The 17850-nt window shown below is 42.2% G+C and overlaps 1 protein-coding gene across 2 annotated transcripts in view; it reads left to right on the forward strand.

Annotated features, from left to right (window-relative positions):
• Positions 1-17850, forward strand: part of GK (glycerol kinase) — a 75387-nt gene that overhangs the window by 11619 nt on the left and 45918 nt on the right. For both annotated transcript variants that reach the window (XM_042975006.1, XM_042975007.1), the window contains exons 2-4: positions 34-107; positions 2256-2362; positions 10615-10692. In XM_042975006.1, coding sequence (XP_042830940.1) covers positions 34-107; positions 2256-2362; positions 10615-10692 — 259 coding nt within the window. The remainder of the gene's footprint in view (positions 1-33; positions 108-2255; positions 2363-10614; positions 10693-17850) is intronic.

Here is a 17850-nt window from a genome sequence, read left to right on the forward strand (position 1 = left end):
CTTTTCACCCTAACATTGCGATATGTTTTTCAGGTCTTCAATTCAAAAACAGCTGAACTACTTAGTCATCATCAAGTGGAAATAAAACAAGAGTTTCCAAGAGAAGGGTATGTTTCCTGATTTAATATGTAAAGATACCTCCTGTTTATTACTCTATCTCACCTTACCTGCCCTGTGGCTTTGTAAAGTTAACTTGACCAAGTCCCTCCTGAGAAGACTGGAGGGATAGATTTCAGTCAAGGAAGGAGACAATACCTTGGTGGCTCGGCAAAAATGTGTGGGAGATTGATGGCTTAGGAATCCCGTGACGGAAAAGGAAGGGATGATCAGGTAATAAGGCAAAGGAGTATTAAATATCAGAAAGTCCACATTGACCTTGAAGTCCTTTAGTTCTCTGTCTCCATCACTGCCAAACCACTGCTTGGCTGATTTGAGTGGAAGGGCTTTTTCCTTAAGTAAAGATAACTGTTGCTTAAAAAAGCATCCACATATCTTATCATGAGAGTCATCCTTCTTGGGAAGAACTTGCATATGTGGTAGTGGTGATTAAATAGAATGTTAAGTATATTATTGAAAATTTAATGATGTTTATGATACAACCAGGGGGAAAAACTGCATGGCAGTTTCTTGTAAAATCAGCCCTGTGTCTGTAGCATTGCACTCTTAGGAATCTGTCCAAGAGAATTGAAAGCATATGGCCATAGAAAGACATACATGAGTGTTTATAGCAGCTTTATTCATAATAGCCTAAACTGGAAACAACCCAAATGTCTGTCATCAGTAGAATGAGTAACAGTGAAATACCATTCAGCAATTTTGAAAAAGTGAACTGATGCATGCAACAACATGGTTGAGTCTTACTAATCTCATGGAAAGCGCAAGAAGCTGGACACCAAGGAGCACATGTACAGGGCTGTGTCTGAAATTTAAGAAGAGGCTAAAGTAATCTAAGATGATAGAAATCAAAAACTGGTTGCCTGTGGAGTTTGTGATTGACTTGAAATAGGCATGAAAGACCTCTCAGGAGTGATAGAAATATTTTATATCTTGACTGGGGTGTTGGTTAGATGGGTACATATATTTGTTAAAACTCAACAGATTGTGCGCTTTCGATCTGTTTATTTTACTTTAAAGTTTACTTTCAATTTAAGAAAGACAAAAACTGATGTCTTACGAAATGTTAGTGGTTTCTTTCCATGAAAAAATGTTCTCCTCCATTTTAGAGAATTTCTTTACCAATAAAAGATATTGATATAGGACCAGCATTAGAATGACTGTCCACAGGCCTAATCCCAGTGTAATTTGGAGAGAGAGCGCCTGGGTCATGGAGGGACAGAAGTTAGAAATATGTGGAAGGAGCTTAGGTTTTAGAAAAAATTTAGAAACAGAACTCAAAGCTCAGGAAAGCCAGGCAGGCTGCAGGAAGGCAAAGAAGGCTTCCCGATTGTGGGCTAGGATTTTGTAAGCTTGGGCCCTTTCTACTCGTGGTTTTCCTCAACTGCCATTTGTGTTTTCCACATTTCTCTTCCTTGTCATTTATTATGTCCCTTTCATCTTTCTGAGGTCCTCGTACTTTACCATAATGGCACAGGGATTGGGTCTGAAAACTGGAATCAGTCACTTGTCTACATGAAATAATTACTGGAAGAAATTGAAATTTTTTCCCCTAAATTTTAACAAAATATTTTAGAAAATGGCAAAAGACGTTAGTTTACTTATTTGGCTTTTCAGAATTCCTTTTGCTTCATAAATAAATAAGTACATAGACAAATAAATAAGTAAGTAGATAAATCTATCCATCCATCCCAAGAGTAATATATATATATATATGTATATATATGTATGTATATGTACGTATTTCTCAGTCTACTTAGAAATAGCTAGTGACGAGTGAAACATGCAGATAGTTTGTCAAAACTCATCAAAGCCACAGGATATAACAAATTAGGAAACTAATTTCTTACTGGATTTGAAAAAAATATGTAAACACAGGTAGAATATGTGCCATTTGTGGACTATGATCACTTGCCTTCTTCCAAATGGTTAATTACTAGACGAAGAATAATAAAAATGTAAGGGAACTAGGCTTTTGTTGAAATCATTTCTTTAGAATATTGGCTGTGCTTTGCTTTGCTCATCTAATTTTTTTTGATTCATGCACCAGCCACACCCTCATAAGTGCACATTTCTAGACAAATAAATTATACTCGTGTTGCTTTGTTGTGGACTAACCAAATACATTCTTTTGTTCAAAGATGGGTGGAACAAGACCCAAAGGAAATTCTGCAGTCTGTCTATGAGTGTATAGAGAAAACATGTGAGAAACTTGGACAGCTCAATATTGACATTTCCAACATAAAAGGTATTTTTAATAGACTATTTTTCTCCATGCATGATTATCTCCATCAAGTTCATTCATTCATTCACTGCATGATCGAGGGCCTGTGCCGTAGCAAGTATTTCTGTGAGAACTGAGGATGGGACCGTAAATGGGAAGATTAGGTCCCCGTTCGCAGGAAGCTTTTATTTCGGCGGGTGTGAGACCAACAGTAAGAACACACCGATACAAGCTGATTTCAGATACTGATCAGTCGGATGCAGAAACTAAAACTGCGTGGTATGGTGGGGTGTGCCTAGACAAGCTTACCTTAGGTTGGATGGCTAGAGAAGGGCTCTCTGAGGAGGTGACAGTTTTGCTGAGGTCTCAAAAGCCAAAAGGGGGCAATCATGCAAATATCCGGGAGAAGAGAGTTTCAGGAAAAGGAAACCGCGTGTGCAAAGGTCCTGGGGTGGGAATGAGTTTGGCATATTCCTGGATCAGGAAAACACCAGCATGTCAAAAGGGGAGGAAAAGAAGGATGAGGGCGGGGGTGGATAAGGGGTTTCAGTGGGAGCCGCAATCAGGGAAGTGGCCAGGGAGTTTGGGTGTTAGTTTCACAGGGAGCCAGCTGCAGGAAGGTTTTAAGCAAGGCGACGGGATTATGACAGGATCTGACTTGAAGTTTAAAGACAACTTCCTGACTGCAGTGTGGAGCTGTGTGTGGGGTGGACGGTAAAGGTATGAGTGTAGACACAGGGAGACCAATGCTGCTGTGGAAGTCTTGAGACAGAGGATGGTGACCGGACAGTGGCAGCAGTGGAGGCGAAGTGAAGGGGCAGAACTTGCTGATAGATTGGATGTCAGGGTAGTAGGGACAGTGGCGCTGTCCGGGGAAGTGATGGGCCAGAGACGATGCTTGGGTTTTTTGCTGGAGCTCCTAGATCTGTCGGGGAACAGCTTGGGGGAGCGGTATCGGAAGTCAAAACATTTCACTTCCAGAATCTCCCTGAGATCAGTGACAGAGGTAGATTATTAACAGATCTCTATTAATTCCAGGCAGTGTTCATAGACCATCTATCTCCGTTTGCCTTTGCGTCATTCATTCCAGGAGAAAACAATCACCCGCTTATCAACGATTTGATGATGCTAGCCTGAAGGGTGGAAACATCACGTGGTGATGGTCCTCTCTTTATAGTTTAAAAATTTCAGGTTCATCCTTCAAGGGCCATGTTTTTCTTTTGTAGGTAATTTGCCTCTAGATAAGGGTAACCATCAGTTGGTAGTGGTGGTTTCTTGATTCACATCATGTCGACTCTGAGATTTACCAACACCCAATCAATCAATTTACTTATTGCTTTAGGTAGAGATACTGGGGAGAAAGTTGCATTTTTTTCCCCCAACCTTTCCTCCATGTGTATCCATAAAACTTACCCTAACAAGACTAAACCTAGGGGTGCCTGCGTGGCTCAGTCGGTTGAACGTCTGACTCTTGATTTCTGCTCAGGTCATGATCTCACGGTTGGTCATGAGATCGAGCCCCTAGTCGGGCTCTGCGCTGGGTGTAGAGCCTGCTTCAGATTCTCTCTCTGTCCCTCTGCCCCTCACCACTCACGCATCTGGGTTCTGTCTCTATCTTAAAAAAAAAAGGGGGAGGGACGAGAGACTCAACATAATCAAAACCATTCGTTGAGCAGACTCATGTGCGAGGAATGCCAGGGCAACAGTGGAGTACAAATAGGGTCGTGCGGCTAACAGCCAAGTGGGGGAAACAGGTGTCAATGCCATCGCACCTTAGTGGAGTATCGTACCCTCATTTCGTCCCTGCGTCTCTGTGGACGTGCCTCGGACTTCTTTTTTTCTTTTTTAGTGGTTATTTTTATTTTCGAGAGAGAGAATGAGTGACAGCGCGAGCAGAGAGGGAGACAGTATCGCTGTCAGCGCAGAGCCCGACGCGGGGCTCGAACCCATGAACCGTGAGATCATGACCCGAGCCCAAGTCGGATGCTTAACCGACTGAGCCACCCGGGCGCCCCTCAAACTTCTTTTAGAGCTGCATTCACCAGGTTTTAGATGAGTTGTGTATCAAAGTGACAGCCGGTTGTCTCCTTGAACTGTCCTCGCAGCTTTTGCAGTGTGAACAACCTACACGTGTAAGAGGCATTCGGTAGTGCACCCGTTACTAAGATATCCATTACCGAAGATGCGAAAGATCTAGGTGGCTTATAAAGCCATGTTCAGGATGTGGATTCCAGGGTGGTCAGCCTTGGTTTTGACCTCATGCTATCTCCCTTATCGGTCAGGTAGGCTGCAGTGTGTTGGCCTTCTGGACCGTGAGACTCGGAGAGTGTTCCTTTCCCTCTGGCTTTTGTGATATCTGTGAAAGTGCCACACAACTCCAGTCGAAGTGACTTGTCTTCCCCTGGCGCTAATGCAGCTCTCTGTTCTACACTCCTCCGTGGCTCACCACTGGCAAACCCATACCTGAGCCAAAGTGACCCAGCACTTCCTTCTCAACAAACACCGGCGGGTGAGCTAGGTAGATTATGTTCCACAACTGCCTCCATACCAGGCCACTTGTGCTAATGTTTTTCCCCAGGTAGTTTGTTGAACTATGTACAACTCTAGATCTCAGAACGCTTGTGCTCCAAAGGATTTTCCGTCACCTAAAGCTAGCTGCAAGTGAGGGGAAAGGACTTACTGGAAGTCCCGTTAGCTACATAGCAGCAGATCACAGTAAAATAAAGCACAGCTCCCCTGTCTTCTGGGCCAGTGCTCTTTCTCGTGAGCCACGCTGATAACCTCACACACCGCTTCACCGTTTGGTTCCGGTGTGGCCAATAAATCAGTTTCTGCAGCTGCAGGGCGAGTAGTCGTTAAGGCTGGTTGTATTTCTTTTGCAAACTCCAGTTTGATCGGTGTTGTCTGTCATCTGCCAGAAAGTTCATTGATTTCAGGTCCGTATGAGCAATGTCTCCAAGATGAACCTTCACTCTGTAGCTGGACAGCACGCGTGGCCCCACACAGGTACATAGGCTGCTTCTTTCCTTCTTAGGGAGTCTTAGCCCTGTTTGCCTGTTACTGGACTGAAGGAGCGAGGAAGCATAAAAACTGGAATTACTGGTTACGCTCATCCTCCTGTGATCGAAGCAAAGCATGACATACTTTGCTTCAAAGTATGAAGCCACTTTCAAAGCCACTTTCAAAGCCGAGAGCATAGGGGGGCCTGGCTAGGATCATGAGTTTGAGCCTCCTACTGAGTATAGAGATTACTTAATCTTTTTTAAAAAAAATCTGAGAGCATAAAATTTTCAGCATTTAAATTCTCTTGTGTCAAAAGTAATTGCCACACTGTTAGGGAAAGGGACCCCCCCCCATACCCACTGCCTCACCCTGCCAAACATATCCACACACATTTCTGTCTTCTGTCAGACTCCTATTCTCAGGGGTCTCTGGTGGGGGGGGGCTCAGCAAGGCACCTCGTTGTCCCAAATAGATACCCAGCTGCGGCTGCCTCTCATTTCCAGTTGTTACAACATCCCTGAAGCACACATCTTCCAGAGACTGTTTTTCTTTGAAGCTTTGTCCCTCCTCCCACCTGGCAAATTTAGTAGCCTTCCTCCGGGACTCTTATTTTTCGCCACGTGTAGTGTCAGGGTTTGTTGTTGTTTTTTTTTTTTTCCTGAACATGTTCCAATTATAAATTATGATTTTATTTTTATTAATTTTTATAACCGGGCTCTAGGCCAGCAGGGCTTGAACTCACGACCCCAAGACTAAGAGTCGCAGACTCTACCGACCGAGCCAGTCATGCACCCCTGACTTTATTTTTAAATAAGGATGCCTGCCATCCATAATTCCACCAACAACAATTACAACATCCGGTAGTATTTCCAAAGGCTTTTTCTCAGTATATTTTCCTAACAGCGATTATAACTTTCCACAGGCAGTGTTAAGCCAAATTGAACCAGAGATTTTGAAGTTAGCAGTTAACTCGTTCATTTTCCTAGCAGTACTCACTATTGAGAAAAATCCCTCCTGAGAAGGAACATACAGGTGAAGCAGGAACCTGCTAGATACAATGTACTACATTGGGCTGCATATATGCTGCTGCTGATAATATCTGTAACTAAATGACTGAGGGGCCAGGAAATTATATATACTTCATGCCTGTAACTTTCATATGCTCCTAAATGGGTGATAAACCAGGGTGGACGATTACAGAACCTGAATGTGTTATTCTGAGGAAGAGGGAATTAAGATTAAGAGAGGCACAGGTGCTGGGATTAGCAGTCAGAAAAGTTTGCTTTAAAAACAACACAGGGGCACCTGGCTGCCTCAGTCAATAGATCATATGACTCTTTTAAAAAAAAATGTTTATTATTTTTGAGAGAGAGAGAGAACAAGGAGCAGAGGAGGGTGGGGACAGAGGGTCTGAAGCAGGCTCCTTGCTGACAGCCGGGAGCCCCATGCAGGGCTCAAACTCACGAACCATGACAGGATGACCTGAGCCGAAGTCGGACACTTAACTGACTTAGCCATCCATGTGCCCCGGATCATGTGACTCTTGATCTCAGGGTCATCAGTTTAAACCTGGCATTGGGGGTAGAGATTACATTGAAAAAAAAAAAAAAACTTAAAAAAACCCCAGGAATTTAGGGTAAACAGGACAAGAAGCTGGAACGCTGAGAAAGTTCAGAGGTGCTGCCCAAGACCTATGTGCCCTGGGGCAGTAATGGAGATGTTTTTATGGCTACAAGAGAATCCTGAGAACCTATTTCACCAGACTTGGGTTTTCTGCAAGAAAAGCAATTTTACTTGGCACAAAGGAATCAAACTAAGATAGAAAGGAAAGAAGGAGTGGTGAGGGAGGAACCTGTAACCCATGAATCAGATAGAGATAGCTCTAGATTTCATCCTGAGCACAAGTTAGAATGAGCCAATAAAGAGAGATAGCCTGAAGGGCATAGGACAGTGACTCAGAGACTCAATCGGTTAAGCGGCCCACTTGGGCTCAGGTCATGATCTCGCAGTTCATGAGTTTGAGCCCTGCGTCGGGCTCTGTGCTGACAGCTCAGAGCCTGGAGCCTGCTTCAGATTCTGTGTCTCCCTCTCTCACTGCTCTGTGCATGGTCTGTTTCTTTCTCTCTCTCTCTCTCTCTCTCTCTCTCTCTCTCTCTCTCTCTCAAAAATAAATAGATATTAAAAAAAAGTTAAAAAAAGAATCAGGACCATGTGTCATTTGTGTCATTGTTTCCCAGCACCCCTGTCTGCCACATTGTCCTTTGCCTTCCATCTTGATTCCTGCAAACATTAGTGTCTTCTATTAAAAAAAAAACAACAAACCAAATCTCTTCCTTTTACCCTATGCCTCCAAGTTTCTTAGAAGTAGACTGTTAGTCATCTTTGTACCCTTAGAAAAGGTGTTTTAGTAAGTAAATTTGCATTGGATAAAGATTATTTCGATAAACATTTAATAGGCTCTCCAAGGAAAAAAGAAAGGGCTCAAATAAATAAACGAAAGTGGACGTTAAAACAGATAGCAAAGAAATACAAAGGATCCTAAGAGAGTGCCACTAACAATGATAGCTCAACAAATTGGACAACAGTAGAGAAAACTGATACATTCCTGGAAACATAGAGTCTAGACAGAACCATCAAGAAATAGAAAATCTGAATAGACCAACCATTAGCAAGGAATTTGAATCAGTAGTAATAAAAGTAAAAATAAACAAGCGGGACTGCATCAAACTAAAAAGCCTCTGCCCAGCAAAGGAAACCATCAACAAAATAGGCAACCTACTAAATGGGAAAATGTATTTGCAAATCATGTATCTGATACGGAGTTAATGTCCAAAATTACAAAGAACTCCTACAATTCAATAGCAAACAGTCTAAGTAAAAAAAAAAAATGAACAGAGGGCCTGAATGTTGTTTTCCAAAGAAGACCTCCAGATGGCCAACAGGCACATGAAAAGATGCTCAACATCGTTCATCATCAGGGAAATGCCAGTCAAAACCACAATGACATATCGCATCACACCTGTCAGAATGGCTGCTTTCAAAACAGCTGTTGGTGAGGATGTCGAGGAAAGGGACCCCTTGCGCACTGTTGGTGGGAATGTAACTGGGTGGGACCACTGTGGAAAACCGTAGAGAGGTGGCTCAAAAAACCAAAAATAGAACTAACGTGTGACCCAGCAAGTCCGCTCTGGTCTTTATCCAAAGAAAGTGAAAACACAAATTCAAAAAGATACATGCACCCCTATGTACATAGCAGTTCTTAACAATAGCCAAGACATGGAAACAACCCAAGTGTTCGTTGACGGATGAATGGAAAAAGTGTATATACAGACAATGGGATGTTATTCAGCCACAAAAAAGGAAACCTTGCCACTTGTGACAACGTGGATGGACCTTGAGGGTCTGCCAAAGTCAGAGGAAGACAGACGCTGTATGATTTTATTTGTATGTGGAACTCAAAAAGCAACCCAAATGAAACAAAACTCGTAAATGCAGAGAATAGACTGGTGGTTCCTGGTTGGAGGGGGGACAAAATTGGAGTTGAGGTACAAACTCCAGTCATAAAACAGATAAGGCATAGGGCTATAATGTCCAGCCTCGTGACTACGGTCAACAATGTTGCGTTGCATATTGTGTAACTTTGTATGGTGCCAGGACGATACTAGATTTACTACGGTGATCACTTTGTAGCCTATACAATGTATCCAATCATTAGGCATATACCTGAAACCAGTATAATATTGTCAGTTACACCTCAGTAAAAAATACATGTATTCATTTTCCCTAGGCCAGTTTTCATTGCTCTCTATTACACATAAAATCTCCTTACAGTAAAATCTAAGTAATTGCTTTTTTAAATTTAGATTTTAGTGTATTGTTTTAAAAAGAAACTGTTGTTTTGAGCTTTAAAAAAAAGATTACTTAGAACAAAGGAACTGCTGGGCCCCCTCCGCTCTGTGCCGGTCAGAACATTCCTGTAGCGTTTTATTCTGGGCGTGCAGCTTGAACAGAAAGTTGCGTGTTGCTTGGAGAGTTGGTGAAGGCACTTTAAATCGTGCCATGTGGAAAGGTGCCTGGATGGCTCACTTGGTAGAGCAGCTGGCTCTTGATGTTGGGGGGTGTGAGTTCAAGCCCCGTGCTGGGCAAAGGGAGTACTTAAAGCTACAAGGAAAAGGATTTTTCTTTTTTTTAAACACCGAAGTTGTGAATAGAGATTGATCTGTTTTGAGAGAGGTAGAGAGTATCTTGTCAACGGAAGTGCTAGCCGAATGGTCACGTGACAAGTGGTTCTCGGGAAGATTTAAGCAAAAGATGTGTTGTTGATTATACAGCCTTTAAAGTCGGTCCTCACCGTACATTCTGGAAGAGCTCGATCCTTTAGGTCAGTGCGTTCACCCTAGGCTGCATAGTAGAAATCGCTTGGCGGGGGGAGTTTAAGGAAAAACACTAACGTTCAGGTCCTGTCCCAGTCTGTGAAATTGGAATGTTTGGACCATGAAGTGGACATTGATATTTTTTTCAGAAGCTCTCCAGTTGATGCTAATGTGCAGCCAAGTCTGAGAACCTCTGATTTGGCTGAATAAGCTGAATTGAATAAAATGGTATGCATTAGTATTTTACTTATAATAACTGTAACTTTAGCATTTGAGTTCCGTAGAGGTCAGTATACTGTAAATACCATCACGGATTGTATTCATGCCCTATTTAAATTTGTATGTCTTACATTATTAAAATACAGGACCGAAACAATTTGCAAAGAACCACAATATGAGGTTGCCTGGCAGGAAGAATTTTATCTGTAGCTATTTTCTCAAAACACAGGCACGCGCACGTGCACACACACAGAGAAATTGCTCATGGCAGTTAGTAAACAAATGAGTGAGGTGATTGCGGGTCACTATAGAATAATGAATTGGCTATTATAAAGTTCGAATTATTGTATTCCCTTTTTATAAGGTAACCTGGGAGCCTTTCATTTGGATATTGATCTGAGTCTGGGTCCATGTTGTCATGTGCCGGTAGCGAAGTGGGAAGCAGTCTGTGGAAATAAAAAGAAGCACTTGTTGACCTTGGCTGTTCACTTTTCCTGGAGCCGCTCAAAGACAGTGCATTCAACACCACTACAAAAGTGCCAAATGTTTTTTCAAACTGTTAAGTTTAGTTACGCATGTAAAAAAACCTTTTTTTTTTTTTTTTAAAAAGAACTGTTCTCCTGAAGTCGTTTTTTACTTGTTTAATTTTCTACTCCCTTCTGTGTAACTTTCTCTTTAAAGCTATTGGTGTCAGTAACCAGAGGGAGACCACTGTAGTCTGGGACAAGCTAACTGGAGAGCCTCTCTACAACGCTGTGGGTAAGCTGCTGTTCATTGATGTCATATGCCTTTCTCCACTGGCAGACATTGTCACACTGAAGTGTCTGGCTCAAAGAGCACGCAGTCATGTTTCTTCTACTCTGATGGGATGGGCAGAAGAGTCCTCCAAGAGATTAGTTGTTATGTATTTACAGATATTTATTCACACCTTGAATTATCTGTTTACCTTGCTTTCCCCTTTTCCCGATTATTTGTATTATACAAGTGGTTCAGTGTAGCCAGAACTGTTTCATAGTCCCTGAAATCTCACCTCCTCCCCTTCAAGACTCCAAATCATACATTATACGTGTTCGCAGTCATCTCGTTCTTCCCGTTTGTAATTTTAATGGACTCATCTGAGGTCAGGACAGTAAAATCTCCAAACGTGAGCTCCTTCTGCTACGCATTTGGCTCGTTCAGCAGGGGTTCAAACCCTCAAAATCTCAAATACACCAACGTTAGGTATCCCCTCTTATTCAAATGTAAATGACCGTGAGTATATTTTAGCATACTCTTAGCACATGACATTTGCGCTAAATGACACTGTCACTTGCCGAAAGTAAAATTTTGTTGTAAATATGGTCACTAAAAGGCATCGTTGTATTTACAAATAGCGAAACACAAGTTTTTGTCCATAAAATACCACGTTTGTGGGGTGGCGTTGGAGGCAGAAATTGTCAGAGATGGGATGATCGATAGAGTGAGCTATTTTTCCTTTAGAGTTACTTTAGTGGTATAGTTCCTTTAGTATTGATTGGAAGAAAGTGATATTCAAGCAGAAAATATACTAAAAACGTGCCTTGTAAGAGTAGCATGAATCCTTTGCAAATAATCTTCATAAAACGTTAAGGTATTTAATGTTATCGTGTTATCAGGAAGCATTTAGGATGTCGTGTGTACTTGTGATAAAAAATTAAAGACTTCAAAAAATGTCAACGAATTGCAACCACAGGTCCTTTTTCACAAAAGTGCATGTTTTAAATCTTTATTTTGTTCTCATTCTCCTGAGCAAGTAATTTTGAGTATCCGTAAAGCAGGATATTACGGTGTTCGTGACTGATACCTAGGGAGTATTCTTTCCTGCATCACTGTTAGCCAACTTCTTGAACTAGTTAGGGTTTTATTTTATTTTTCCCCTAGGGAAGTGGAGGGACCATCTAAAAGGAACCAGAAAGTTCCCGTTAAACTCTAAACTTTGAATTGTAAAAATGCAACTTTGGACTTTGAGTTGTCATTTTAAAATAATGCAACTAGGTTACTTGAAGTTATAGTTAAAGACTTAAGTAAATATCTTACCGGAAATAGTTTCTTTTTCTGATGTGCTGATCTACTCATTTTCTTTTCTTCTACCTGTGTCCTTCTGTGCCCCATTCTTTGGGCTTTTCAATATTAATTTATACAGCACCTACGAGGTATGAAGAACTTTTGTCAATCCCTGAAGCACGCACATGTTTGAGAACCTCCTGGTTTGGTGCTACCCCGGATGTATTATAGAGGATAGGAATTACTGGCCGGTTTTGTAAGCACTTTGTAATCTAGTTTTAGGAAGACACTAACACAGAATTAGGGAATAGTTGATGAACTATGCTGCTAAATTGAATGGGAATTAGAGCAAGTGTACGTTAGTATGGATGTTGAATTCAGGGCATACCTTTTGAGGACGTTGAACTCCATTTTAGGTCTTGAAGAAGGTACTGGATTACTTTAGGAAAAGGGAACATTGAAGGCTAGTGTGAACGAGCTCTGAATGTGAAAATGTGTACACGTATTTCACCCAGAGTAAAGACACTGATGAGTTTCGAGGATAGGAGGATTTATTTATGAGTTATTATGAATAAAACTAATAGTGATGATAATGCTCACTCAGTAAGTGCTAACCTTACTATGTACTAGGGATTGTGCCGAGCTATTTACCTGTATTATTTAATCTCAGTGACCCTGAAGCAGGTTTTACTTGCCTTATTTTACAAGTGAATTCTGGAAAAGCTCGATATTTTGTCCAACGCTACCTAGCTAAAAGTAGAGGTAAAGCCACAGTTTGGACGTTTATAAACCCCTCCAACCCCAAAGCCTGTGTTCTCGTTTGGATAAAGAGGGCTTGGTAAGGATATAGAGGGCTCTAAAAGCCATTCACTGGGTGACATGGGATGACAAAATGAATAATAAAGGAGAGTTTAGCTTCCCATATGGTGGAATGGGTTGTTTCACATGTCTACCGAGCACAGCTCAAGAAGTTGTACAAAACAAAGCAAAACTCTGTCTGAGGGACTGGAAGCCTATCAAGGCAGCGAGGAATTGTGGGGCCACGTTACAGGAGAGAAGGAAAGCCCAGAGAGTTAAGCCTGGCGTTTGGTGTTGCTTATTCTGTAGAGATACCTGTAGCTTCTGAAAGAAGTAGCTGAGGGGCGCCTGGGTGGCTCAGTCGGTGAAGCGGCCGACTTCGGCTCAGGTCATGATCTCGCGGTCCGTGAGTTCGAGCCCCGCGTCGGGCTCTGTGCTGACAGCTCAGAGACTGGAGCCTGTTTTGGATTCTGTGTCTCCCTCTCTCTGACCCTCCCCCGTTCACGCTCTGTCTCTCTCTGTCTCAAAAATAAATAAATGTTAAAAAAAAAATTAAAAAAATAAATAAATAAAAGAAGGAGCTGAAGTTAAGCAGCATTTTCACAGGTCGATGGACATAGGGAGGTCAAAGGTAGTCAGGCTGCCAGGGCTGGAGATGAATGTTGGTCAAATCCTAGACTTGTGATTGCAAGTGCAAAGGGCCGACCCTGGAAGTGAGGAAAACTGGAAATACACAAACCCTCACAGGAACTACAGCCTGGATTGAAGTCATTTAAAGCACTGGGTGAATTCTGGTGATCAAACATTGCTAATGCTTCTAGCCTAACTTCCTTTCAGAAACAAAAATGAACCCTTTCTGGGGAAAAATTCTCTCTAGAGGCTTTCATGTATGATTTCTAGTTTTCTATAAAAAGAATCAAGCATACAGAACAAGATATGACTAAAGACCAGCAGAAACAAATGACCTTAGAAATAAACCCATAGGAAATCCTGATATTAGAATTTTCAAACTTCATTTTTTTTCCAAGTTTATTTACTTTGAGAAGGGGTGGGGGGAGAGAATCCGAAACAAGCTCCACAATGTCAGTGCAGAGCCCTAGGCAGGGCTCGATCCCACGACCCTGAGATCATGACCTGAGCCATAATCCAGAGTCAGACGCTTAACCAACTGAGCCACCCAGGCAGCCCAAGAGTTATCAGGCTTTCAAGTGATCATGATTAACATGTTCAAGGAATTCCTTGACAAGAATGATCACCTTAGTAAAGAGTTGGAAGTTTCAAAATAGAAATTCTAGAACTGTACTAAAAACTCAGCTGATGAGTTTTATATCAGATTAGACACAGCTGAAGATGAATTAGTGAACTGGAAGAGAGTGAAGCACAGAGAGACAAAGGTTTGGAAAATATAGAAAAGACTCCAGGAGAAAGATGGAGTAAGGTGAGGAGGTCTAACATATTTGTAACTGGAGTCCCAGGAGAAAAAAGAAATGATAAGGTTTTTCAGATTCAGGAAGCACTGTGATTCCCAGGCACGATAAATACACAGAAAGCCATATGTAAACATATGCGGAGACCTGAAGATAAAAAGTAAAAAAAAATTTTTTTTAATTTTTTTAATGTTTTATTTATTTTTGAGACAGAGAGAGACAGAGCATGAACGGGGGAGGGTCAGAGAGAGAGGGAGACACAGAATCTGAAACAGGCCCCAGGCTCTGAGCTGTCAGCACAGAGCCCGACGCGGGGCTCGAACCCACAGACTGTGAGATCATGACCCGAGCTGAAGTTGGACGTTCAACCGACTGAGCCACCCAGGCACTCCAAAAAGTAAAAATTTTTAAGTAGCCGAAAGCTTTGACCTTCAAGAGGGCCACCCTGACTTGCAGGGGCTTCTGGCTGGCTCGGTCAGTGGAGCATGCGACCCTTGATCTTGGGGTCGTGAGTTTGAGCCCCACGTAGGGCATAGAGATTACTTAAATCTTTAACAAAGAGAGAGCGTCACATTGACTTTCAGTTAATTTCTCGATGGAAAAAAAGTAAGTCAGAGCACAATAGAATGAAATCTCTAAAGTGCTCAAATAAAACCGGAACTTCCGCCTACGATTCTATACCCAGTGAAAATAGTCTTAAGTAATTAAAGTGAAACATAACAGCAAAGACAAGCAAACACTGATAGAAATCATTACAAGCAAACCCCCACTGAAAGAAAAAGTGAGTGCTGTTTTTCACATAGAAGGAAAATGTTCTCACGCGGAAAGTTGGCAATGCAAAGTCCTAGAAAGAGTAAATATGTAGGTCAGTCTGAATGAATTTTGACTGCATAAAACAATAACATTATGATGTTCAAAATGTATTAAGAATTAAAATACATCGCAACAGTTGTACATGAAAGGAATTGGGGGTAGATGAGTTTCAACTGTTTTGAGGTCCTTGTATTGTCAAGGATATATGTTTTAATAATCTCTAGGGTAAGCAATGAGAGTAAAATGATGTATAATTAACCAGCTTATAAAGGGGGAAAATTAAATGCTTTTTTTTTAAAAAAAGGCAAGAAAGGAAAGAAAAAGGAATGTGAAATGCGAAGGAAGGACAAATAGAAACCATTTAAATCCAAATATGTAAGTAAGTATATTCCAAAGAACAAGATTCAGGGCACCTGGATGGCTCAGTCAGTTGAGTGTCTTTTTGACTTTGGCCCGGGTCATGATCTCACAGTTCGTGAGTTCAAGCCCCCCATCGGGGTCTGTGTTGACAGTGCGGAGCCCGCTTGAGATTCTCTTTCTCTCTTTCTCCCTCTCTCTCTGCCCCTCCTCCGCTCGTGTGGTCTCTATCTCAAAATAAATAAATAAACTTAAAAAAAATATATTAGAAAGGACAAGATTTCGTTTCTCCACAGTAAAATCTAGCAAAGGGGTTGAGACTGCTCATCAGTTAATGGGAATAGTGGAGAGAAGGCAAACCTGAGAGACCTTTTCGAGGAAAGACACAACCTGTAGGTTTGTAAATCAGAGCATAAAGATGAGGCGGGGTGGTGGGGGGTGCGGGACAGGGCTACAAGATTTTTAGCCTGAGAGAACAGAAGGAAACTAGTATTTAAGGGGTGCGAGCCTGGGAGAAAAATGGCTCGCTTCTTTGAGCAACGTGAGTCCCAGACTTGGAATCAAAGCTCATCCCTCGGCAAGTAGGTCTGTGGCTCTTTTATAAAGAGACCGTCCAGATGTTAGATGGAGATTAAAAGTTGGTACCAGAAAGGTGCTAGTCTCAGTTTATTATGGATGACTTCACTAGAGGAATGAATGTACATCCTTCAACAAGAGTTTAAGTGCCTTTCTGTGTATAGGTTCCGTGGTGACCCCTACGCAGACAGTGACAAGCCAGGCAGGAGGCAGACACCATGCTTGCCTTTGTGAGTCAGGAGCCTAGGGATCGATACCCGGAAGTGAGAAGAAGGAAGGGGAATAGAGACAGAGGAGAGAGAAGGAGTCATGAGCTGGGAAGAGAAGCCACTCGGTCATGACAAGGATATAGGTTCTGCCTCCAGTTTTATGTCACCCAGGAAAACGCCAAGGTGTCCTGTCTCCATGCAAATCTGAGCTGAGAATATTTACATGGTGTTAAGCCTTCGGCAGCTTTCTCCGAAAACAACACCAGGTGGGATTGATGGAAACAGAATCAGATTTTCACAGATCTTTGTCCTTGAGCTTCGTCTTTGTGGATATCACAGTCTGTGGGTTTTAGTCTCTCTCACCCTCTCTTTGTCCCTTTCTTGTAAATCTGTCGCTCTAGGCCTGTCTTTCTCTTCATCTCTCGCTTTACTTACAGAACTCGGTTATGTAACTGATGAGCAATATTTGTTATAGACTAGCAAATGGGAGAAGCAGTCTGCACTTCTCTTTTTTAAAAATTGCTTTTTATGTGGCCTCCTGTTTTACGGTTCGAGGTCTCCTGATATGCAGTCAGCTCAGTCGCCCCCGGAACGGCGACCGGTAGGAGGATTTCAGGGTCAATCAGTGGACCCGAAGCACATTCGATGAAGAAACTTAACACTGAGCAAGGCTTTTTTTAAACGTGTCTTTGTTTACTGACATATTTTGTAACAGATACAAGCACGGAAAGAAAGTTTAAATCAGTCCATTGAGGCACAGGTGGCCTGTTTCAGAAGTTGCAAATAGTGTGAGAGTTGATGCGTTAATTGTGTGATGAGTGAGGTAAACGTTGCAGTTGATGTGTCCCTGACCCCGGGCGGTGCTTTTCTCTCCCCGCCATTAGCATCCTCTTCATCAGTATTCTTCTCCGAAGACTTCCCTTCACCCCAAGCCTCGCCCTTTTTCTAAACCTTTCCCTTCCCAAACCAGCTTTTACTAGGGGTCCACACACCTTGGTGTCTCCCGAGTATTACTGACGAGAAAGGTTGGGGGTTACAAACACACCATAGATGAAGCCAAGCACAACTGCAACTACGCACCCAAACCCCACAGCACCGAAGCGGTGTGCGTGTCACGTGGGGAAAGGCTTGAATCCGGGGTGTTTCATATCTTCGTGTGCACATTTCACGATCGCTACCTGCTGCGATACCACCCGGGCTCCAGTAGCTTTCTGTGGAGCACGGTTCATGGTTTAATATCAAAATATGATTCATATTAAAGACGAATATCCAGGGAGGCAAGAGTCATTGATTTAAGATCTTTATATGTTAGAGAAAACCACCGACAAACATTATTGGTCTCCGGTCCATTTTTTCCTTATTTAAATGTCATTGCAAACATCTTTTTCTAAGTTGTTGCATTTAAAATTCCCTATGGGGCACCTGGCTGGCTCAGTCGGTGGAGCGTGTGACTCTGGATCTCGGGGTTGTGAGTTCGAGGGGTGCTTGAGCCCCATGTTGACTATAGAGATTACTTCAAGTAAGATCTTTTAAAAAAAGTTCCCTGTGACGTATAAACTCTTTTCTGCAGAGAGTTGCACTTTTAAACACTGGTCATCTTCTTTGCCTTTTTTAATGTTTATGTACTGGTTAACCCTGGGCCAATGATTAAACTTGTGTAATTATCTGTTGAGATCTGAAGGAACCTTGAGCTTGTTTTTTTTTTTTGTTTGTTT

The sequence above is a fragment of the Panthera tigris genome, chromosome X (assembly GCF_018350195.1).
Source record: "Panthera tigris isolate Pti1 chromosome X, P.tigris_Pti1_mat1.1, whole genome shotgun sequence".
Lineage (NCBI taxonomy): Eukaryota > Metazoa > Chordata > Mammalia > Carnivora > Felidae > Panthera > Panthera tigris.